This window comes from Polypterus senegalus, chromosome 7 (assembly GCF_016835505.1).
Source record: "Polypterus senegalus isolate Bchr_013 chromosome 7, ASM1683550v1, whole genome shotgun sequence".
Lineage (NCBI taxonomy): Eukaryota > Metazoa > Chordata > Cladistia > Polypteriformes > Polypteridae > Polypterus > Polypterus senegalus.
The window spans coordinates 18,153,337-18,178,320 of record NC_053160.1 but is presented as its reverse complement, the minus strand read 5'-3'; the positions used below and the strand labels follow the sequence as shown (position 1 = coordinate 18,178,320).

Sequence of the window (24,984 nt, the reverse complement as noted above, 5' to 3'; positions counted from 1 at the left end):
CTACTCGCCACATTATAAGGCTCTTTATTGGGTCGTCGGTGTAAATATTCCTCCTCTTTATTTTACATGAAGGCTTTACTGGGTCGGTACGCATGTCTGGCGGCTTCGTATTAATCAGATACTGCATTCGCTCAGCTCGGTGTGAATTCTTCGCGTTGCGTCTCGACTCCCATCGCAATGCAGAGGCCACTTGAGGGCTCGTCAAGTCGTAATTCCACCCTGAGCCACAGGGGGGCTCTGTCGCTTCACGCCTGTTCTCGTCCTCCCGCAGTAGAACAGATGATTGATGGTCTTGAACTATAGACGTACAGTATACTGTATAGACAGGCGCCGCATTCACTGCGATGCCCAGTCGACACGATACGTCCGCCGCATTGCGAGTGGCAAAAGTGCCATTTATACTAATACAGGTAGACGTGGAAACCGGGTTTTCTGATGAAAAAACAATAACGTTTAAAACAGTATCGTTTACATACAACAGATTTTGGCGAATCATTTACATGCAATTATTTATATCCATCTATACACTAATAATGGCAATTATTACATAATAATAATAATTATTATTAAATAATTCCTCCCATATAAGTAACATTTCTCGGGCTGCCTTCTTCCATCTCAATTTCTAGACTTCGTCCGGTTCTTACACAACACGGTACTGAAGTATCGGTTTATGCCCGAGTCACCTCACGTATAGATTATTGTAATGCTATTCTATCTGGCATCCCACAAAAACATATCCATTGCTTACAACTTCTTCAAAATTCTGCTGCCAGGATAACAACCTGCTGTTCTAAATCCATGAACATATTACACCGATTCTCTCTCAGCTTCACTGGCTCCCTGTTCACTACTGAATACAATACTAAATACCGCTCTGAACATTTAAAGCTCTCCACAACCTCACTGATCTCCTCCAGACTGACACTCCTCTCGCTCACTCAGATCCTGTAATTTGAGAGAAGTCACTCTGGTAATCTGATGCAGCCTTAGTTTGTGGAAGACAGACACAACTAAAGTCAAGTCAAAGTATAAAAGTGAACTTTATTGTCATCTCAACCATATACAAGTATACAGATAGACGGAATTGCGAAGCTCAGGGTCCACAGTGTAACAACATGATGTGCAAATAGTAAATTAAAGATAGAATAAAAAGTTAAAATTAAAACACAAACAAGACAAGACATTGTGCAAAGATAGGACAAACAAGTAGCAGCAATATTGATGTGTAAGATATGTAATATAATAAATAAATAAATAATAATAGATATAGATAATACAGATATGATCAGATTATGATAATAGTGGTTTAAGACGTGTAAACAATGACCGGTCAGAATGTTTCACAGCAGAAGGATATCAAGAGTGTCCAAATCCTTAAAGGTCAGTATGAGATTTTCAGTTCTTTTCTACCTGCACACTCATCTTTGTAGTATTGTTGGTTTTCATGTATAAAAGTTCTGTTTTTAGTGGTGGTTGAGGCCGTGTGGAAGGTCCCAGGGGGCAGCCTGGTGTTAAGGAGTCTGACAGCTTGGGGGTAAAAACTCTCCTGCAGCCTCGCAGATTTGGCTCTGATGCTGCAACTAAAGACATGAGTATAAAATGATGGTTGTCAGTTTCAAACTGTGTTTCCTCAATGTGCTCCTTGAGAAAAAACACATCATCAAGTTTGAGAAATGTTAAGAGCTAACAACAATCTACATAGTTAGTGACTAAATACGTTCAGCCAAAACGTTGTTTGGAGGCTCACTTGAGCACATAAATGCATAACTTTGCTATCTTAGCCTGGTGTAGCTAAAGTTAAAATTATAAAATGGGATTTTCTGATGGCCATATGTAACCAAAGCAATTGTTCAGCCTTACCTATGAAATGTAATCCCTCGGGATGTGGTTTGAAGCGTACAGCGGTTTGTAAAATCCCAAGCAGAACATGTGTGAGGCGTCTTATCCATTACTTCACTCCACAGCAGTGCCACTCGCAATATGGCGGTGACGGTGACGTACGATTCTGCTGGTCATGAGGCGTCTAGTTATTCGATGTCTATGGTTTGGACACCGGTGACATCACTTCTGACCTACCTGAACCTGAATAATAATTATTCTTTGCATTTATATAGCGCTATTCTCACTACTCAAAGCGGTCAGCAATTGCAGGTTAAGGGCCTTGCTCAAGGGTCCAACAGAGCAGAGTCCCTATTGGCATTTACAACAACAACAACATTTATTTCTATAGCACATTTTCATACAAACAGTAGCTCAAAGTGCTTTACATAATAAAGAATAGAAAAATAAAAGACACAGTGAGAAAATAAAATAAATCAACATTAATTAACATCGAATAAGAGTAAGGTTCAATGGCCAGGGGGGACAGAAAAAAACAAAAAAACTCCAGACGGCAGGAGAAAAAATAAAATCTGTAGGGATTCCAGACCATGAGACCGCCCAGTCCCCTCTGGGCATTCTACCTAACATAAATGAAACAGTCCTCTTTGGATTTAGGATTCTCACGGAAGGGCTTGATGATGATGATGGTCACGTAGACTTCTTCCTTTTAATCCGTCCATCATTGTTTGAGCATCATGAAGCTTTGAGTAGGTGGAGGTGGCGCAGGCCACCACCATAAAGAAACCGGAAAAAGAAACGGAAGAGAGAGTAGGGGACAGTACAGTTTTAGAGCCACCATGAATAGTTGTTATGATGAATTGAACATACAGAGTATCAGGATTAAGTTAAATTACGATTAAAATGAAGTTATAAAAAGGCCATGTTAAAGTAAAATTTACGGGATTCGAACTGACAAGCTTCCGATTGCCAGTGCAGATCCAGAGCCACCACTCCGCCTGAAAAGCGGCTCCTCCACCATCTCAGATTTAGTCGATGGCAAGCTTGTGTCTGAAGAATCTGTCAGCACATTTACTGCATGGTTTCTTTTTTGACAATTTACTCTCCGTGCGTCTCTCTCTCTTTCACTTCAGTTATACAGGGATCGCCTTCGGGTGCCTTCATAATCTCTTGCGGTTATTCATTTCACAGCACGTATTCATATTGAGTGAGCTCTGTGGAAGAGAATTGTCACGTGCATCTGCATGGGGGGGTGTGGAAGAATAATTTTAAGGTAACAATGCGTTCATCTTAAAGAATTAGCATAAAGGCTTAATAAATGTCAGAAACCTGTTCAGGCCCACCAGGACACCAGATAAAGGTCACGTGAACCACAAAATGTACACTGAAATATAAGAATTGGTTTAGGAAAAATACTGAGGTGGTCAAGTAAATAAAGAATGTACCAGAAGAAAGGTTAATATAATATACAAAATGTACTGAAGGATGACTAAGAGTTGACTAAGAAGTCAGCAGATGTCCTATAAACGAGAATGGACAACTGTTATATGCACAGAAATTTCAAGGGTGGTGTCTCATCTCAAAAGGTATAAGAAGAACCAGAATATAATGTCACAGACCTTTATTGTATATAAATCATTCGGGTGTAAACCAATGAACCAACCAGAGGAAAATGTATGCATTGATTGACAGTGTATGTAAATTCAGTAGTTTATAAAAATGAACTTCAATTCTTTGCTCCTCTAACCAGGCTGTAACAGACTGCTTTTAATGAACGCTCCTTGGTGTCGAACTCCTGGCCTAACTTCCATCATCAGAGCCACTAAGCTGTCACTGTGGTCGAAATGTAGCATCTTATTAAAGAAAGAAACGTCCCCTAACGGGACAAATCAGTAATCAGGCAGGAGAAAAGAAGTTCATGGTATCTGTTAATTACTCCTCGGCGAAATGCCTTAGAGCACAAGTGTCGAACTCCGGACCTGGAGGGCCGCAGTGGCTGCAGGTTTTCATTCTAACCCTCTTCCTAATCAGTGACCAGTTTTCCCTGCTGATTGATTTCTTTTCTCTTCATTTGAATAGCCCTGTTTTTAAGGATTCAGTCCTCTGAATGGATTTGTTTATTCATTAAATGGCAGCCAAACAGAACTGAGACGTGAAACGAGGCTAAATTGGGGCTTCACACTCCAACCAGTTTCTTAATGGGAAGCCGATTCTTGCTGTTAATTAAACTCGTTATTTAATTTCACGGCTTGTTGCTGCTCTGATCTGCCACAGCAGGTATTTCCCACACTGTTGACTTTCTGTTTTTTCAAAGAACACCATCAAAATCTTTTGGTGACCTTACTGAGACCTTCATCTTTCTTTAGTTTCAGACACTGGGCACAGATGAGCTGGTCACGTGGCGGCTTGTTTTGTGTCTCATTGTTTGGCTGCTAATTAAGTGAAGAGAAACAACGAAGGGGCCCCGAGTCAAGTTAATTAAGTCTAAAGCAAAAGAAGTTAATTAGCAGTAGAAACTGGTCACTAATTAATAAGATGGTCAGAATGAAAACCTGCAGCCACTGCGGCCCTCCAGGTCCGGAGTTCGACACTTGTGCTCTAAGGCATTTCGCCGAGGAGTAATTAACAGATACCATGAACTTCTTTTCTTCTGCCTGATTACTGAATTGTCCCATTAGGGATGTTTCTTTCTTTAATAAGATGCTACATTTCGACCACAGTGACAGCTTAGTGGCTCTGATAATGGAAGTTACCCACCAAACCAGGGGTTGGCGCTGCATGCTAATGGCTGCTGTCTTCCTCTCTCTGCAGAATGAAAGATTAACGGGCGTTCCACCACTGCCATCCCTTCCATCATCTGCACTCCAGGGGCCTCATGCGTAACGCGGTGCGTAGAATTCACACTCTAACATGGCGTACGGACAACAGAGGAAATGTGCTTACGCATAAAAAAAATCCGGATGCATAAATCTGTGCGTACGTCAGCGTTTCTCGGCCTTTAAGTATTTGCAAGCCAAGTTTTCATAACAATTTTAATTGCGCCCCCCTAACGTTTTTTTGAAACCCTATTAAAATTTCATTCCTATATTTTTTGCTGCCGCTACAAGTTTTATTATACCTACTTAACTTTTATCGATATTTATCTAACTCTATATTTATTTTTCTAGTATCAGAATGTAGTTTATGTTAACTTGTGTTGGTTTCAATAGATGTATTTTTCATATTTTCGATTCTTGTTTTCTTTTTTTCACATCTTTGTGCCCCTCTTTTTTGTTACCACAGGTTGAGAACTGCTGGCATACGCCAACTTCTATGTTCTTCCGCTACATAAATCCCAGTCAGTGTGAAAAGTAACACATGTGCACGCGCCTGCTGTCCCGCCCCGTCTCCTTGCTCTTTGAATACGCTAATCAATATAAATCGCCCTTAAGCTCTGCGTTCCGGGAAAAGGCAATGGCAAAAGCTCAGGGAAAATAGAAGAATTTCAGCGAATACCAAGTGAAGGCAAAGAAAAAAGTACTATTTGTTGGTTTAAGCAGCGGTATAAACAACAAAAGGAAGCTAATCGAGTGACAAAGAGTGTCAGAGAAACTCGAAAGCTCAAGTTCACAAAGTCGCACAGTGACCGAAATAAAAAAGAAGTTGTCACCGTGAAAAGGCGAGTCGTAGTCCACTGTCTAAGTGTCATATGAACGCTTATTAGGGTACAGAGAAAAGAAAAAGGCACACAGTGGGGAAAAAACACAAAATGTCAACGTTAATCTCGAGTTTTCCATTTTAATCACAAAGTTTATTTTGTCATTAAAGTAGAACATCATAAACTTCATCATAAAATCGTTTAATTTACTAGTTTCTCAAATCCCATCGTAACTAAAGTAGCACAGTAAATGCTTTGTATGTGACCTTTTATGTGCTCTGTGTGTGAATCATTATGTGCTTACCGGCTTTCTCTTCCTCTGACAGGACACAGAATCCATTACATTCGTGATAGTACAGCTCTCTGGCTCCAGCAGACCCCCGTGACCCTGTGTTCAGATTCAGCGGGTTGGAAAATGGATGGATGGATGAATAATTAAAATACTGAGATGTATACGTGATATCATTTTCATGATGATTGGAGTTAAAGCACGTTATTAAACATGGGAACACGGTGGCACAGTGATTGTGCGCAACCTTCGATTAAATACTTTGAAAGAGACAGGACTGCTGCAATAAACGTACTAACCTCCAATTTCTCTCCTTGCTTTTCTTTCTCCAAATACCAAATCGCCACACAATCAGCTCTGTAACAGACGTTAAGCCATCTGTAAGCTTAGAACGCCAATTCTTCAAAACTTTTAAGGAACATTGAAATATCTTCGTAGTACATGTTTAATTATTCTATCCATCTATCCTTCCAGTGTCACGCCAGCCACAGCAAGAATATAGCGTGAGGCAGGAACAATCCATGAACGGAGCACCAGCTCCTCGCTAGCGCTGCGGCACCGTGTCCTCACATGTTTGATTATTAACAATATAGATTATTTAAATGACGTTAAAGTTTTATCTGTATAATATAATAAACATATTTTGCTGCATCTTAAAAATGATATCGTCATCATATGTAAATACGCGCTTTATAAAGTGGCTCAGGTTGTGCGATATTATAACTGTAGTGCAAGTTTACAGTGAGGTGATTGTACTTATAAGTACAGACAGTTCTACAAGGAGCACTTGATGGAGTGCGTTTATAGTTCTTGGGATGAAACTGTTTCTGAACTGCAGGTCCGTACAGGAAAGGCTTCGAAACGTTTGTCGTATCTCTTTTATATGTCATTTCTGCGGTGGGCTGGCGCCCTGCCCGGGATTTGTTTCCTGCCTTGCGCCCTGTGTTGGCTGGGATTGGCTCCAGTAGACCCCTGTAGTTCGGATATAGCGGGTTGGATAATGGATGGATGGATATATGTCATTTGGTATAGAATCCATAAAAGCAGTGTTAATGTTTGCAATGTGCCATCTGTTGGAATGACAAATGCAATGCATTTTATTTCTACAATTGCTTGTGATGTGCCATATACAGTATTGGAATGACAGGTGCAGTGCATCTCTGTTATATGCCATTTGGTATGATATTTGTTAAAGCAGTCTTAATGTTTGTGATGCACCATCTGTTGGAATGACAAATGCAATGCATATATCTCTATTCTGCTATTTGATATAGGATCTGTAAAAGCAGTGCTAACATTTGTGATGCGCCATCTGTTGGAATGACAAATGTAATGCATTTTATTGCTACAATTGCTTGTGATGTGCCATCTATTGGAATGACAGGTGCAGTGCATCTCTGTTATGTCATTTGGTATGATATTTGTTAAAGCAGTGTTAATGTTTGTGATGCGCCATCTGTTGGAATGACAAGTGCAATGTGTATATCTCTATTATATGCTATTTGATATAGGATCTGTAAAACAGTGCTAACATTTGTGATGCGCCATCTATTGGAATGACAGAGACATAACAACTGGACCGACACACAGACACTTGTTCTTTTATTAAGGTGGATTGCTGGTATTTTTTATTTATTTTAAAAGAGTAATTCCAAATGGATGGTCCTGACAGAAGGGTACAGTAAATGTCCTGGGCGTGATGGTGATCGTCTCAGGTAGTTGTGCCTTTTCTTTTCTGGGACTTTACAAATTTATGATATCTGTACACTTTGGCTGCTTCCATGCGCTCCTTTTCCAGTACTTTGTGGTCATCAAGGACTTGCAAACCTGGGATCTGGCTTATCACATATTGCCTGTAAGGTGAAGGAAACAATTGAGTCCAAGGATAAGCTGGTGAGACATCTCCTGTCTCCGGTCAGGTGTACACAAACTTTTATAAAGGAGAGTTTATTTTTGTTTTTATGTATTTCTATTCTGTTTTCTTTGGGCACAGGGAGTGAAACCTGCTGAAATTCATTGAAGGACGTTGGCTCAGTACAGAAGTGAAAACACCAGACTTGACAGAAAGTTTATGAGCGGGTTTGAAGCGGGAAGTAAAAGCGTAACTGACGAGGCTCCATCAACATCTCGCACACACACTGACATGGCGGGCGCCTTCATCAAAGAAGAGCGACAGATTACGTCGTGCGCCGTTAATGCCAGCTATGGATCTGCACACAACGCAAACCTGAACAGCTTACTTGATCACAATTTGGTGAATTCCGGCAGGTTTCACTTTGTCTGCCCAAAGAAATCTCACTACAACGGTGCAACCCCCTAGTGGAGTGTCCATTGTTCATTTGACGTTGGCTTCAAGTAGACCGGGGTGGGCATCGTCTGCCCTGGAGGGCCGCAGTGGCTGCAGGTTTTTGTTTCAGCCCACTTGCTTAATAAGATCTGTTATTGGTAAGAATTGGGATCTAATTGAACTTCAGGCAGGTCTTTCTTGTATTGCAGATTTATTTCCTTTCCCAGGGCATCATCCAAATAATTTGAAGCCGGACACGGATGCGCAATTCTCAGTCCTTCACTTTTTTTTCCTCTTGATTCTTCTTTACACAAATCTGATGACTACACGTAGACATCAATAAGGACGAGTCAGATGGAGAGCTGCTGGCTCCCTTTGTCCTTTGCATCTTATTGTTAATGAAGGAGCCGTTAGAAATGATAAATGTAGTCGTCCAAGGGTGAAATAAACAATTAAGGGTGCAGAACCCTAACAAGTGAGACAACAAAAATGAAGCAGAAAAATGTCACTTGAGCCATAAGTGCTTCATTAAGAAATTGGGTTGGAACAAAAACTGCAGCCCCTGTGGCCCTCCGGGACTGACGTCGCTCACCCCTGAACTGGACAAATGGTGGGGCGCTGCACGGTGCGTGGTCAGACTACCCATAAGCCATTGCAAACGTATTCATTGCAGTTGCCTTTACTTTCTCATAGACATCTCATACATTCTCAAACCAGTTTAGACCAGTTTAGTTCAGAGCTGATACGAGGCACAATGTGGGAAATGACCCTAAACAGGACGCCCGGCACACACGAGCGCACAAACCTACACTGGGTACAGTTCACAGTTACCACTTGACATAACCTGAAAGACGTTGGGTTAGTAAGAAGACAACTGGGGTATCCAGAGAAAAGCCCACTCAAGGGGGGACAACAGGAACACGAAAACGACTGAACACGGGAATCTCAGCCATGACGCTAAATCTGTGAGGTAGCAGTGCTAATCACTACACCGCCGTGCCACCTCAAGGCACTTTGGGATATTTGGGTATTTTCTGCTCTCCACCCCCAGCTTACGCTTTTTCATGGAGCTGCTTGGTGTTCTTTTGGTCTTCATTGTGTAAGTTAGCCCACCATATTGACTCACCATACAGTGAGCTGACCCTTTAGATGACAAGCAAGTGAAACCCCAGACTGACTTAATCTTGTGATTTCTAAAACCAGTTGGCTGCACCAGTGAGGATTCAGTTAGGTTAGATTAAAGGGGGCGAGTAATTTTGGGATCAATTACTTTATGTTTTATATTTGTAATTAGTTTAGACCACTTGGCTGAGATCTGTTTGCACTTTGACGTTCATCAGTCTTGTTCTGTTGATGAGTGTCAAACATCCATCCATCCATCCATCCATCCTCCAAACTGCTGAATCTGAACACAGGGTCAAGGGGGTCTGCTGGAGCCAATCCCAGCCAACACAGGGCACAAGGCAGGAAACATACCCTGGGCAGGGCGCCAGCCCACCACAGGACACACACACACACCAAGCACACACTAGGGGCAATTTAGTTTCACCAATCCACCTAACCTGCATGTCTTTTGGACTGTGGGAGGAAACCCACGCAGACACGGGGAGAACATGCAAACTCCACGCAGGCCGAGTGTGAAACAACCCAAACGAAATCCATTGGGATTCAATGTTGTATAATAATAATTTGTTTTTAGGCTCTGTGTCTCTATCAGAAGATCATGACTGGTGTCACGCCTGCTTGCCATTCAAGCTCTTCCCAGGCATGTAATGCCACCCTGGGCAGAGAGAGGGCGCTGTCACCTCCTGCCTTGTCACTTTCTTCCTCCGCCCAGTGAGGGCCACTGACTCCACCCCTTCCAGTCCCTGGGCTTTAAATGGGTGACCACCAGGAAGGAGGCCTCACCTGACAGAGAGATGGCCTGCGTGAAGGAGCTCTGCAATTATCCACCCAGTGATAAAGCCTGATTAATGGCAGCCACGCAGCTTACGTGGCACCTTTTTTGTTTTCATTTTCACGCCATCATGAGAATAAACAGTCAGGGCCGAGTTGGCACCTTAAAATTCTTCTGTTGTTTGACCCATCTTTACCTTGGATGACTACACTAACTTCAGAAAAGTGTTGATTTACCTGGTAAGAACTGGAGACCTGAGTCTGGAAGGTTTGGGGCAGCCACCCGAATTAATGCGGTTTTAGGCTGCAAAAGTAATTGAGGCATTTTCAAACAGTTGTTCACACAACAGAGTCCAAAACAGAACTGCCTGCCTAAGCAAAGGCAGTGAGCTTTATAGCTCAGAGGGCACGGAAATGATGTCGTCCTCTGGGCCAAAGAACTGAAGTGACATCACCCTTGGGGCCGGAACCGGAAGTGACCTCATTCTTGGGGCGGAACCGAGGTGGTGTGTCCTTCCTGGAAATGGCGGCTCCTGGTGGGATTTCAGAGGATGGGTAAGACCTGTAGAGAACTCAGAAAGAGCGCCAGCGCACCCGCCCCTGGGCAGATGTATAAACAGTATTGTCTAAGCCCTTCAGCTGCTTCCCATGCACACGTCTTCAACTGTGTGACAACCTGTTGCAGGTGACTGTGGCCGAGTCTCCTTTGGTTTGATTGTGCCGCTCTATTCAAAAAAGAATAAACCGTATATACTCACGGATACGTTCGGGTTTGACTTTACTGTACTGCTCAAAAGAATTAAAGGAACACTTTTTAATCAGAGTATAGCATAAAGTCAATGAAACTTATGGGATATTAATCTGGTCACTTAAGTAGCAGAGGGGGTTGTTAATCAGTTTCAGCTGCTGTGGTGTTAATGAAATTAACAACAGATGCACTAGAGGGGCAACAATGAGATGACCCCCAAAACAGGAATGGTTTAACAGGTGGAGGCCACTGACATTTTTCCCTCCTCATCTTTTCTGACTGTTTCTTCACTAGTTTTGCATTTGGCTACAGTCAGTGTCACTACTGGTAGCATGAGGCGATACCTGGACCCTACAGAGGTTGCACAGGTAGTCCAACTTCTCCAGGATGGCACATCAATACGTGTCATTGCCAGAAGGTTTGCTGTGTCTCCCTGCACAGTCTCAAGGGCATGGAGGAGATTCTAGGAGACAAGCAGTTACTCTAGGAGAGCTGGAGAGGGCCATAGAAGGTCCATAACTCATCAGCAGGACTGGTATCTGCTCCTTTGGACAAGGAGGAACAGGATGAGCACTGCCAGAGCCCTACAAAATGACCTCCAGCAGGCCACTGGTGTGAATGTCTCTGACCAAACAATCAGAAACAGACTTCTTGAGGGTGGTCTGAGGGCCCAACGTCCTCTAGTGGGCCCTGTGCTCACAACCCAGCGCAGTGGAGCTCGATCGGCATTTACCATAGAATACCAGAATGGTCAGGTCCACCAATGGCACCCTGTGTTTTTCACATGTGACAGACGTTGAAGGGTCTGCAGAAGCCATGGAGAATATTATGCTGCCTGTAACATCATTTAGCATGACTGGTTTGGTGGTGGGTCAGTGATGATGGAGGCATATCCATGGAGGGACTCACAAACTTCTACAAGCTAGACAAAGACACCTTGACTGCCATTAGGTATCAGGATGAAATCCTTGGACCCATTGTCAGACCCTACGCTGGTGCAGTAGGTCCTGGTTTCCTCCTAATGCACGACAATGCCCGCCTCATGTGGCAAGAGTATGCAGGCAGTACCTGGAGGATGAAGGAATTGAAACAATTGAATGGCCTTCACGATCCCCTGACTTAAACCCAATAGAACATCTGTGGGACATTATGTTTCGGTCCATTAGGCGCCGCCAGGTTGCTCCTCAGACTGTACAACAGCTCAGGGATGCCTTCATACAGATCTGGGAGGAAATGCCACAAGACACCATCCGTCGTCTCATTAGGAGCGTGCCCCGACGTTGTCAAGCATGCATACAAGCTCGTGGCGGCCACACAAGATACTGAAAAGCATTTTGAGTTGCAGAAATTAAGTTTTTGAAAAAATGGACTAGCCTGCCACATCTTCATTTCACTCTGATTTTAGGGTGTCTACACAATTGAGCCCTCTGTAGGCAGAAAACTTTTATTTCCATTAAAAGACTTGGCATCCTTTTGTTCCTAAGACTTTGCCCTGTCGTTATTTGTATAGATATCCAACTTCATATTGAGATCTGATGTATCTAATGTGTTTCTTTAAAGTGTTCCTTTAATTTTTGTAAGCAGTGTATATAATTTCCGGTATTTTTATAATGTCGATCGTATAAGTCGAATGCAGGAACTCACGCTATTGGTCCAAGAGATTGTGACATGCTAATGCCCACCTGAGAGAACCACAGGGCACACGGCCTTTATTTCTATGTATTGTGCCTACGTGACCACACGGTGATACCTGAACTATTATGAAGCGACGTTTGCACTGATTTGTGTTTTTTGTATCTCACACCCTCGTACACCTTTATTGTAAGAGCATCCCGTATCTACAATGGAGGGTAAGATCAGAAGAAAATGTGAAGCTGGTTTTAAATTAAAAGTCGTGGAAGTGGCGAAAGAAATCGGTAACTGCGCTGCTGCAACAAAACTCGCTGTGTCTGAGAAGCTGAAGCGAGATTAGAGGAGGCAGGAAGATGTTAAAAAAAAATGAAGTGTCGTATTTTTGAACGGACGTATGAGTCGGGGTCTGATTTTATGATCGTTTTTGTTGGGTTTCAAGACCCGACTTATACGCGAGTATATATTGTATACAAAAGTTTGGTCTCTTTCTCTTCATGGCCCAGATATCTTGAAGTGCAACCTGAGCTGATCAAAGTCAATTTCAGAGGAGTTCAGAAGGGGAGGATTTGAAGCTTTCATCATTTCATTTGAAGGTCTTGAGTGCAGCATAGGCCAAAAAGAAAGACCCCAAACCTCAATGGGCCCCCAGTCGGTGTCAGACAGCAGAAAATGAAGTGAGCGGCTGAGATAAAACCAAAAGTTAGCACAAAAACAATACACGTGCAATGCTCTTCTTGCAGGAGAAAACCAAAATAAGTGATACATTTGTGACAACACGAGAACGATTTTCTCAGACATGGTCTTTGGATGCTTCCTGGGACAGCCATGTTTGATGATGTGTGCATGATGACATCACCATGCAACGCTGTAACAGTTTGAGATTATTAGTCTAATACATCAACCGCTGCTACTCATGGGGTTTTTAATCCATCGCATCCTCATCCCTGGAGCTTAGATCGTCATGTGTGTCATTACAAACCATCTAAGAACACAAAATGGTGGCGTCCATAACAGATTGGCGGCAGAACAATAACAATCAAAAAATATATCCCAAACCGCCAAATAATAAACCCAAGACAGTATCGGCAGACCCTCCAGGGTTAATTTAAAGTCATCAATTAATGTGATAAGCATATCTTGGGAAGGTGGGGGAAAACCTCGAGAAGAAGGAGAAAACCCAGGCAGACATGGAGGGTATGTAAGAATCCACACAGAATCACTGTACCACCCTACCTAAACTTTACAACCCTCTCTTCTACAGTTGAACACTTATATAAGTTTAAAATTAAAAAACAAAGGAGAAGCAGGAGGCCACCGTTGAAAATTGTTCTGAACAAAAAGCGATTTTTTTTGTGAAGCTGGACTACTGACCTGTAATCTACATACTGCTTCAGTGTGCCGCCATTAAAATAGCTCGGTGCAGCTTCATTATTCATCATGCTGAGCATTCTGAAAAACAATACATTTTAGTTACACTACCGTGAAAAGTTTTACATCTCAGATTTTATGAAAATGCATGCAGTTTAATTTCTTAATGTTTCATGAAATTAAGGCATAAAAGAAATAAACAATGGCAAATTAAAAAAAGGTCAAAGAATCATTAAGTGTTATTGAAACTGTGGTAACCCTTTTGATTCTGAATGCAAGTCACCAACTCTGCCTCCAGCAAAAGACCCCCAGACCATCACTCTTCCTCCTCCATGTTGGACAGTTGGTGTCACACACTGATGGACCGTCCTGTCACCAACTCAACGGCGTCCAAACACCCTGCGTGATGAACTTAAGATTTTAAACTTTTGATTCTCTCTTCCAGTCTGCAGTAGTCCACAGCCGGTATTTCAAGACCTGCGACACAAAGTCTCCTCTTCACAGTACAAATTAAGATTTACTTTTGTCAACCTGCACTGTTAAGAAGTTGTGCTGTGAGGCCCCTGTGACCACACAAGCTGGTGACCCTCAGAAACTCATCTTCTGATTGGCTTGTGAGTTTGGCTCAGCCAGATCTCATCCTATCAGAGTTTCTTCCACTTTCCCGTTGCCTTTGGATTGTGTAGGACGCCACTGGACTCACAGACACTTTGATGTTTATTGCAGTTTTTCTAAAAGAAAGGCCTGCACATCTAAGGGTAACAACGCTCTGTCTCATTTCATTCAGAAATTGCCATTTTCTTGCCACTGTCACTGGAATATTGTCCAAGTAGAACTTCAGAGGGCACAGTAACTCAGTTTGTTCCAACGCTGCTTTAAGACAGACAGAGAATTTTTAAGTAATTCACACAAGTTAGGACACCTGTGCAAATTGCGTAAACTTGCAAGGCTTCATTTACTTTAATTGTTGCAGAACATCTGTAGGTTGTAACCTATTAGTTGTTCCCTCAAGAAGGTCCATTTGTAATATTCTAAAATTTCCTTTTTCCAGTTTTGCTAACCTACATCCATCCATCCATCCTCTTCCGCTTATCCGAGATCGGGTCACGGGGGCAGCAACTTGAGCAGAGATGCCCAGACTATTCCCTCTCCCCGGCCACTTCTTCGAGACCTTCCAGGGGAATCCCGAGTTGTTCCCAGGCCATCCGGGAGACATAAACCCTCCAGCGTGTTCTGGGTCTTCCCCGGGGCCTCCTCCCGGTTGGACAAGCCAGGAACACCTCACCAGGGAGGCATCCAGGAGGCATCCTGATCAAATGCCCGAGCCACCTCATCTGACTCCTCTCGATGTGGAGGAGCAGCGGCTCTACTCTGAGCCCCTCCGGGGTGACTGAGCTTCTCATCCTATCTTTAAGGGAAAGCCCAGACACCCTGCAGAGGAAACTCATTGCAGCCGCTTGTATTCGCGATCTCGTTCTTTCAGTCACTACCCATAGCTTATGTTTTGTTAGTTTTGCTAACCTAAACATTACATTTAAACCTCTGTCAGTTTACTGCTTACCATTTCACCATTCTAGGTCATTCATTGCATTTCAATTATCTGAAGTGATATATAACTTTTGAACTGTGGTGTATATAATGTCTTTCGTGTATTTCGTTATGACTCAGGCGCCGCCGTGAGTGGCAGCCTTTCCAGTAGCTCCATGTACGACTTTACTTTTCTACCTTTTTCTCTATTTTACTTTTTTACTGATCACTCCTATCACTTTCTTTTATGTGGATTTGTTCCCTGCACACTTTTTACTACATGTGAATTTCCCCTTGGGATTAATAAAGTGTCTATCTATCTAGTAATTATATAGTGCCTTACATATCTATCTATCTATCTAGTAATTATATAGTGCCTTACACATCTATCTATCTAGTAATTATATAGTGCCTTACACATCTATCTATCTAGTAATTATATAGTGCCTTATCTATCTATCTAGTAATTATATAGTGCCTTACATATCTATCTATCTATCTATCTATCTATCTATCTATCTAGTAATTATATAGTGCCTTACATATCTATCTATCTAGTAATTATATAGTGCCTTACATATCTATCTATCTATCTATCTATCTATCTAGTAATTATATAGTGCCTTACATATCTATCTATCCATCCATCCATCCATTTTCTAACCCGCTGAATCCGAATAGGGTCACGGGGGTCTGCTGGAGCCAATCCCAGCCAACACAGGGCACAAGGCAGGAACCAATCCTGGGCAGGGTGCCAACCCACCGCAGGACACACACAAACACACCCACACACCAAGCACACACTAGGGCCAATTCGGAATCGCCAATCCACCTAACCTGCATGTCTTTGGATAGTGGGAGGAAACCGAGCGCCGGAGGAAACCCACGCAGACACGGGGAGAACATGCAAACTCCACGCAGGGAGGACCCGGGAAGCGAACTCAGGTCTCCTAACTGCGAGGCAGCAGCGCTACCACTGCGCCACCGTGCCGCCCCATATCTATCTATCTAGTAATTATATAGTGCCTTACATATCTATCTATCTATCTATCTATCTAGTAATTATATAGTGCCTTACATATCTATCTATCTATCTATCTATCTATCTAATTATATACATATCTATCTATCAGTAATTATATATCTATCTATCTATCTATCTATCTATCTATCTAATTATATAGTATTAATTATATAGTGCCTATCTATCTATCTATCTATCTATCTATCTATCTAGTAATTATATAGTGCCTTATCTATATCTATCTATCTATCTATCTATCTATCTATCTATCTATCTATCTATCTAGTAATTATATAGTGCCTTTCATATCTATCTATCTATCTATCTATCTATCTATCTATCTAGTAATTATATAGTGCCTTACATATCTATCTATCTATCTATCTAGTAATTATATAGTGCCTTTCATATCTATCTATCTATCTATCTAGTAATTATATAGTGCCTTACATATCTATCTATCTATCTATCTATCTATCTAGTAATTATATAGTGCCTTTCATATCTATCTATGTATCTATCTAGTAATCTAGTAATTATATAGTGCCTTCATATCTATCTATCTATCTATCTATCTAGTAATTATATAGTGCCTTACATATCTATCTATCTATCTATCTATCTAGTAATTATATAGTGCCTTACATATCTATCTATCTATCTATCTAGTAATTATATAGTGCCTTACATATCTATCTATCTATCTATATCTATCTATATCTATCTATCTATCTATCTATCTATCTATCTATCTATCTATTCTATCTATCTATCTATCTATCTAGTAATTATATAGTGCCTTACATATCTATCTATTAAATAGTGCCTTACATATCTATCTATCTATCTATCTATCTATCTAGTAATTATATAGTGCCTTACATATCTATCTATCTATCTATCTAGTAATTATATAGTGCCCATATCTATCTATCTATCTATCTATCTATCTATCTATCTATCTATTATATATGCCTTATCTATATCTATCTATCTAGTAATTATATAGTGCCTTACATATCCATCTATCTATCTATCCATCTATCTATCTAGTAATTATATAGTGCCTTACTATCTATCTATCTATCTATCTATCTATCTAGTAATTATATAGTGCCTTTCATATATCTATCTATCTATCTAGTAATTATATAGTGCCTTATATATCTATCTATCTATCTATCTATCTAGTAATTATATAGTGCCTTTATCTATCTATCTATCTATCTATCTATCTATCATATCTATCTATCTAGTAATTATATAGTGCCTTACATATCTATCTATCTATCTATCTATCTAGTAATTATATAGTGCCTTACATATCTATCTATCTATCTATCTATCTATCTATTATATAGTGCCTTACATATCTATCTATCTAGTAATTATATAGTGCCTTACATATCTATCTATCTATCTATCTATCTATCTAGTAATTATATAGTGCCTTACATATCTATCTATCTATCTATCTAGTAATTATATAGTGCCTTAGTATCTATCTATCTATCTATCTATCTATCTATCTATCTATCTATCTATCTATCTAGTAATTATATAGTGCCTTTCATATCTATCTATTATCTATCTATCTAGTAATTATATAGTGCCTATCTATATCTATCTATCTAGTAATTATATAGTGCCTTACATATCTATCTATCTATCTATCTAGTAATTATATAGTGCCTATCTAGTATTATATAGTGCCTATCTATCTATCTATCTATCTAGTAATTATATAGTGCCCTCTACATATCTAGTACATTATATCATATCTATCTATCTATCTATCTAGTAATTATATAGTGCCTTACATATCTATCTATCTATCTATTATCTAGTAATTATATAGTGCCTTACATATCTATCTATCTATCTATCTATCTAGTAATTATATAGTGCCTTACATATCTATCTATCTATCTATTATATAGTGCCTTACATATCTATCTATCTATCTATCTAGTAATTATATAGTGCCTTTTCATATCTATCTATCTATCTATCTAGTAATTATATAGTGCCTTACATATCTATCTATCTATCTATCTATAATTATATAGTGCCTTACATATCTATCTATCTATCTATCTATCTATCTATCTATCTCTATCTAATTATATAGTGCCTTACATATCTATCTATCTATCTATCTAGTAATTATATAGTGCCTTACATATCTATCTATCTATCTATCTATCTATCTATCTATCTATCTATCTATCTAGTAATTATATAGTGCCTTACATATCTATCTATCTATCTATCTATCTAATTATATAGTGCCTTACATATCTATCTATCTATCTATCTATCTAGTAATTATATAGTGCCTTACATATCTATCTATCTAGTAATTATATAGTGCCTTACATATCTATCTATCTATCTATCTAGTAATTATATAGTGCCTTTCATATCTATCTATCTATCTATCTAGTAATTATATAGTGCCTACTACATATCTATCTATCTAGTAATTATATAGTGCCTTACATATCTATCTATCTATCTAGTAATTATATAGTGCCTTACATATCTATCTATCTAGTAATTATATAGTGCCTTACATATCTATCTATCTATCTATCTATCTATCTATCTATCTATCTATCTATCTATCTATCTATCTATCTATCTATCTATCTCTATGGAGAACATCATCTGAAGGTCTTTATACGTACCGAGTTACCGGCTGGGAAGCAGGAGTTCTTGTCTTAGCTACAGTTGGTCAATCAGGGCTGAGAGAGAAGACACTTCCATTAAGCAGGGGTGTCGAACTCCGGGCCTGGAGGGCCACAGTATCTGCAGGTTTTCATTCTCACCCTTTTCCTAATCATTGACCAGGATTCACTGCTAATTAACTTCTTTTCCCTTCATTTGAATGGCCCGGTTTTTAAGGATTCAGCCCTCTGAATTGATTCGTTTCTTTATTAAATGGCAGTCAAAACAGAAATGAGATGTAAAACGAGCCAAAAGATGACGAGCTAAACTGAAACGTCAAACTCCAACCAATTTCACTCTGACCAGTCTCTTAATGAGAAGGCGATTCTTGCTGTTAATTAAACCCGTTATTTAATTCCATGGCCTGTTGCTACTCTCATTCTACCACAGCAGACATTTCCAAAACTGTTGATTTTGTGTTTTTTCTAAGAACTCCCATCAAAATGTTTGGGTGAGCTCGGAGATCAACCTTACTGAGACCTCCACCTTTCTTTATTTTCACATATTGTGTGATCGACTCAGGTCAGCTGGGCATATGCTTGCTTGTTTCGTGTCTCATTATTGTTTGGCTGCTAATTAAGGAAAAAGAGACAACTAAGGGACTTGAGTGAAGTTAATTAAAACTCTAGAAAAAGAAGTTAATTAGCAGCCAAAACTGGTCACTAATGAATGAAGACGGTCAGAATGAAAACCTGCAGCCACTGCAGCCACTGCGGCCCTCCAGGACTGGAGTTTGACACCCGTGCATTAGAGGAACTACAGTGACAATCAAACCTGGGTGACGTCTGAAGGTGGTGGGCTGTAGTTCTGGGCGCAAGTGCATTGCAACTGTCAACTGTGGATTCTCAAAGGTTGCTAAGTGTAAGAAAAGGCAAAATGGAACGATGGCAGAGTGCATTTGATTAAAGAGGATCCTTTATCTTTTCAGGAAAGCCTTTACTACAATAAAACACGGGGCACCGTGACAGAGTGAGCAGGCGTGTTTGACTTTCATAGTGCAGTAAAGCAGCGACAAAGAACTGAAATGAGCAGGTTTAAAAATGGATGGATGGGCGGCCGGGGGATCTATAGACTTGGACAAATTGTAGGCCTCCTGAAAAGGGATGACAAGTTAGTAACGTGAGTTGAGCAAAGCAAGCGTGAAAAGACATCAAGTGTTGCCTACTCTACAGGGATATTCTAAAATGGCCTGAACACATTTGTTGGTATTCCTAGGAAAGCTCCTCACTAATTAGATTTGAGTGATTTTTCAAACTAGCTGCTTTCTAGAATTTGTATCCCACACGTCACCAATCGTTCAATCAGTCATTCAGCCGATTTAAATGGAGAAAAGTCGTCACTCTGCTGTTTGGTGTCATCGTGTGTCCCACACTGAACATGGACCAGAGAAAGCAAAGGAGCGAGCCGTCTGTGGAGATCAGAAAGAAAGTGATAGACAAGCATGTTAAAGACCAAGGCTGGAAGACCATCATCTCCAAGCAGCTTGATGTTCCTGTGACAACAATTGCAAATATTATTAAGAGGACGGAGCTCCTTGAGACTGTAGCCAACCTCCCTGGACGCAGCTGCAAGAGAAACATTGACCCTAGAATGGGCCGATGGATAGTGAGAATGGTAGACCAAAGGCCAAAGACAACTTCCAAACTCCAAGGTCAAGGTCCATCAGTGTCTGATCGCACCATCAGTCTTTTTGAGTGACAGTCAGCTCAATGAAAGATGACCCAGGAGGACTCCACTGTTGAAAGAAAAATGTAAAAAAGCCAGACTGGAATTTGCTAAAGAAGCCACATTGCTTCGGAGAGAATGTCCTTTGGACAGATGAGACAAAACTGGAGCTTTCTGCCAAGTCACATGAACTCTTTGTCCACTGACAAAATAAAATCCAGATTTCAAATAAAAGAACATCAAACTCATGGTTCAACACGGAGGAGACTCGCTGATGTTCAGGAGCTGCTTTACTGGATCTGGCACGGGGGCACCCTGAGTCAATGAAATCTCAAGACCACCAAGACATTCTGGCCAGTGTCAGAAAACTTTGTCACAGTCGCAGGCCACGAGCCACAACACACAGCTGAAAACACCCAAGAATGGCCAAGAACAAAACATTGGACTGTTCTGACGGGCCTTCTATGAGCCCTGATTTGAATGCCATCAGACATCTATGGAAACAACTGAAAAATGCAGTCTGGAGAAGACCCCCTTCAAACTTGACACAGCTGGAGCAGTTTCCTCAGGACGAGTGGGCCGAATGACCGGTGGACAGGTGCAGACGTCTCATGGAGAGCTCCTGGAATCGACTGTTTGCTGTGATTTCCAACTCTAAAGGTTGTGCAACAAAATATCAGCTGAAGGGTCCCACCATTTTTGTCCACGCCATTTTCATTTGAAATATTCTGTTGAAACAAAACTCTCAAGCAAAGTTCAATTTCTGTTAAATACGAAACAAGCAATGGTGGGTGCCAATGACTCGTGTCAAGTTATTTCGGAGGCAATTGTGGGTCCACGTCTATACTTTGTTATCAACGTTATGAATGAAAAATCAAAATTATGCATCTGGACTTCTCGCAGAGCTGGTGGGACAAAGTTATTTTGCCATTCCCACATTTCCCAGCTAAAGGATCACCACCACCTGGCTTTGTTTACCTGATGTTTGGGAATTTTTTCTTGACCTCTTCCACAAATATTGGCAGGTTTCGTATGCGATTCTTGTTGATGCTCACTGTGGTCACACTTGGCATACATGGAAACTTGACATGAGATGTGAAGATATTGCAGTCCAGAATGAGGGTACTCAGTTTATCCAGAGACCCCAGCAAAGATGGGCTTCTGGGCAAAATATGTTAAGTACAATTAGCTCCTCAGAAGAACTGCAGTTTAATTGGTACTCTGGAACCCAACTATTCTTATATTTTGACTTTTGTAATCGTTTCTCCAGCTCACTAATTTGCATATGAAAAAGTCAATGATTTTACCAACGTGGATTCAGTAAGATATTCATAAATAAATCCATTTGTTACCAGTAGACCACAAATTAGAGCTTAATAAAGTGTAAGTTACTTCCTTTTAATACAAAACCATTATGTGCAAAAATGAATGCAATTGGAGTTCAGTTCTTTTCAAGGAAATTTACTTCCAAAAGAAAAAACAAAGTATTTTATTAAACATTAAGTTACATTGTCTGTCCAAGAGTGGTAATAGAATAAAATTAAAACTATTTGATCTCTCTCTTCCCTTACGTGTACCCTTCACGTTCCTCCTGCGCCTTTCTTTGGTGTCCTTGTGTGTCTCGATCTCTCTTGTCCAGCTTTTTCTCTCTCACTTGCGTTCCTGTAAAGCCAGCTTCTCCGATTCTAATGGTGCCTGCTTTTTGACCAGTGCCTACCAATGGTAGATGTGCCCCCCATTACCCACTGTGAAAACGCCATTTGTATTGACGGCGACTCTCAGTGTTCCTCCTACGTCTTTCCTTGGCAGTAGGATTTTATTATATAATATATTAGAAACATTTGGACAAGAACAGTCTATTCATCCCAGCAAAGCTCACCAATCATATCCACCTAATTTCTCCAAAATCACTTTTAATAATTAAATTACTGATTAGTATTGTTGCCTTGTGGATCCAATGTTGTTAGTCCAAATCGTGTGTCTGATCGAAATCTTTGTGGAGTTTGTACATTCTCTTTGTGTCTATGTGGGCTTTACTTTTAGGAGTCCAGTTTTAAAAATGATAATAATAATAATAATAAAATTGATATGGAGACTTATCTCAAACTGAGGGTAACTTTACAAAAATGATTTAACAAATAGGTACACAGATAGACAAAATATTTCAGGTGACATAATCCAAATAAAGAGAATAACTAATATATCTACATACAGTGCATCCGGAAAGTATTCACAGCGCATCACTTTGTCCACATTTTGTTATGTTACAGCCTTATTCCAAAATGGATTCAATTCATTTTTTTTCCTCAGAATTCTACACACAACACCCCATAATGACAACGTGAAAAAAGTTTACTTGAGGTTTTTGCAGATTTATTAAAAATAAAAAAATTGAGAAAGCACATGTACATAAGTATTCACAGCCTTTGCCACTGAGCTCAGGTGCATCCTGTTTCCCCTGACCATCCTTGAGATGTTTCTGCAGCTTCATTGGAGTCCACCTGTGGTAAATTCAGTTGATTGGACATGATTTGGAAAGGCACACACCTGTCTATAGAAGGTCCCACAGTTGACAGTTCATGTCAGAGCACAAACCAAACATGAAGTCAAAGGAATTGTCTGTAGACCTCCGAGATAAGATTGTCTCAAGGCACAAATCTGGGGAAGGTTACAGAAGAAGTTCTGCTGCTTTGAAGGTCCCAATGAGCACAGAGGCCTCCATCATCCGTAAGTGGAAGAAGTTCAAAATCACCAGGACTCTTCCTAGAGCTGCCCGGCCATCTAAACTGAGCGATCGGGGGAGAAGGGCCTTAGTCAGGAGGTGACCAAGAACCCAATGGTCACTCTGTCAGAGCTCCAGAGGTCCTCTGTGGAGAGAGGAGAACCTTCCAGAAGGACAACCATCTCTGCAGCAATCCACCAATCAGGCCTGTATGGTAGAGTGGCCAGACGGAAGCCACTCCTTAGTAAAAGGCACATGGCAGCCCGCCTGGAGTTTGCCAAAAGGCACCTGAAGGACTCTCAGACCATGAGAAACAAAATTCTCTGGTCTGATGAGACAAAGATTGAACTCTTTGGTGTGAATGCCAGGCGTCACGTTTGGAGGAAACCAGGCACCGCCATCACCAGGCCAATACCATCCCTACAGTGAAGCATGGTGGTGGCAGCATCATGCTGTGGGGATGTTTTTCAGCGCAGGAACTGGGAGACTAGTCAAGATAAAGGGAAAGATGACTGCAGCAATGTACAGAGACATCCTGGATGAAAACCTGCTCCAGAGCGCTCTTGACCTCAGACTGGGGCGACGGTTCATCTTTCAGCAGGACAACGACCCTAAGCACACAGCCAAGATATCAAAGGAGTGGCTTCAGGACAACTCTGTGAATGTCCTTGAGTGGCCCAGCCAGAGCCCAGACTTGAATCTGATTGAACATCTCTGGAGAGATCTTAAAATGGCTGTGCACCGACGCTTCCCATCCAACCTGATGGAGCTTGAGAGGTGCTGCAAAGAGGAATGGGCGAAACTGGCCAAGGATAGGTGTGCCAAGCTTGTGGCATCATATTCAAAAAGACTTGAGGCTGTAATTGCTGCCAAAGGTGCATCGACAAAGTATTGAGCAAAGGCTGTGAATACTTATGTACATGTGATTTCTCATTTTTTTATTTTTAATAAATTTGCAAAAACCTCAAGTAAACTTTTTTCACGTTGTCATTATGGGGTGTTGTGTGTAGAATTCTGAGGAAAAAAATTAATTTAATCCATTTTGGAATAAGGCTGTAACATAACAAAATGTGGAAGAAGTGATGTGCTGTGAATACTTTCCGGATGCACTGTATATACATATATAATATATATAAAAAATACACACATTTGGGGATCACCTACCTAACTCAGCTGAGGTAAGCAGTACCACAATGGGACAAGGGGGGGCTCTCATGCTAATGGTTTCTCTCTTTCCACCAGCAGCCTAAAGAAGCCACCAAGAGAGGGCAACTGACCCAGGGCACAGAGCTGGCCAGTCTGGACACTTAAACAAACAACGGTCTCGAGATGTCATCTGCTGTTTTTGGACCTGAACCTGGCCTGGAGTAAGTTCCTATGAGAAACCTGACCCTTCATAAGAAGACCACTCTTTTGTTGAGCTGGAAAGCAAACTGTGATTTTCTGTTAATAGTGCTATTGACCACAGTTTTTGTTTATTACTTTGTATCAATGAAATGGGCACACCCAGGTTGTGACACAAAAAAAAAAAATATATATATATATATATTGTCAAGGATGCCAGGGGTTACGACTCGGCCGGGACACCATGAGGGACTGGAAGAGGGTCAACACCCA

At 40.9% G+C, this 24,984-nt stretch overlaps 1 protein-coding gene across 7 annotated transcripts in view; it reads right to left on the bottom strand.

The window, feature by feature from the left end:
- Positions 1–7,350: 7,350 nt before the first annotated feature.
- The window catches only part of LOC120532360 (leucine-rich repeat-containing protein 72), a 36,871-nt gene continuing 19,237 nt past the window's right edge, over positions 7,351–24,984 (bottom strand). For all 7 annotated transcript variants that reach the window (XM_039758278.1, XM_039758282.1, XM_039758277.1 and 4 more), the window contains exons 3-5: positions 21,624–21,806; positions 13,703–13,780; positions 7,351–7,621 (exon numbers count right to left, since the gene is read on the bottom strand). In XM_039758278.1, the coding sequence (XP_039614212.1) occupies positions 7,480–7,621; positions 13,703–13,780; positions 21,624–21,806 (403 nt within the window). In that variant the 3' untranslated portion in view covers positions 7,351–7,479. The remainder of the gene's footprint in view (positions 7,622–13,702; positions 13,781–21,623; positions 21,807–24,984) is intronic.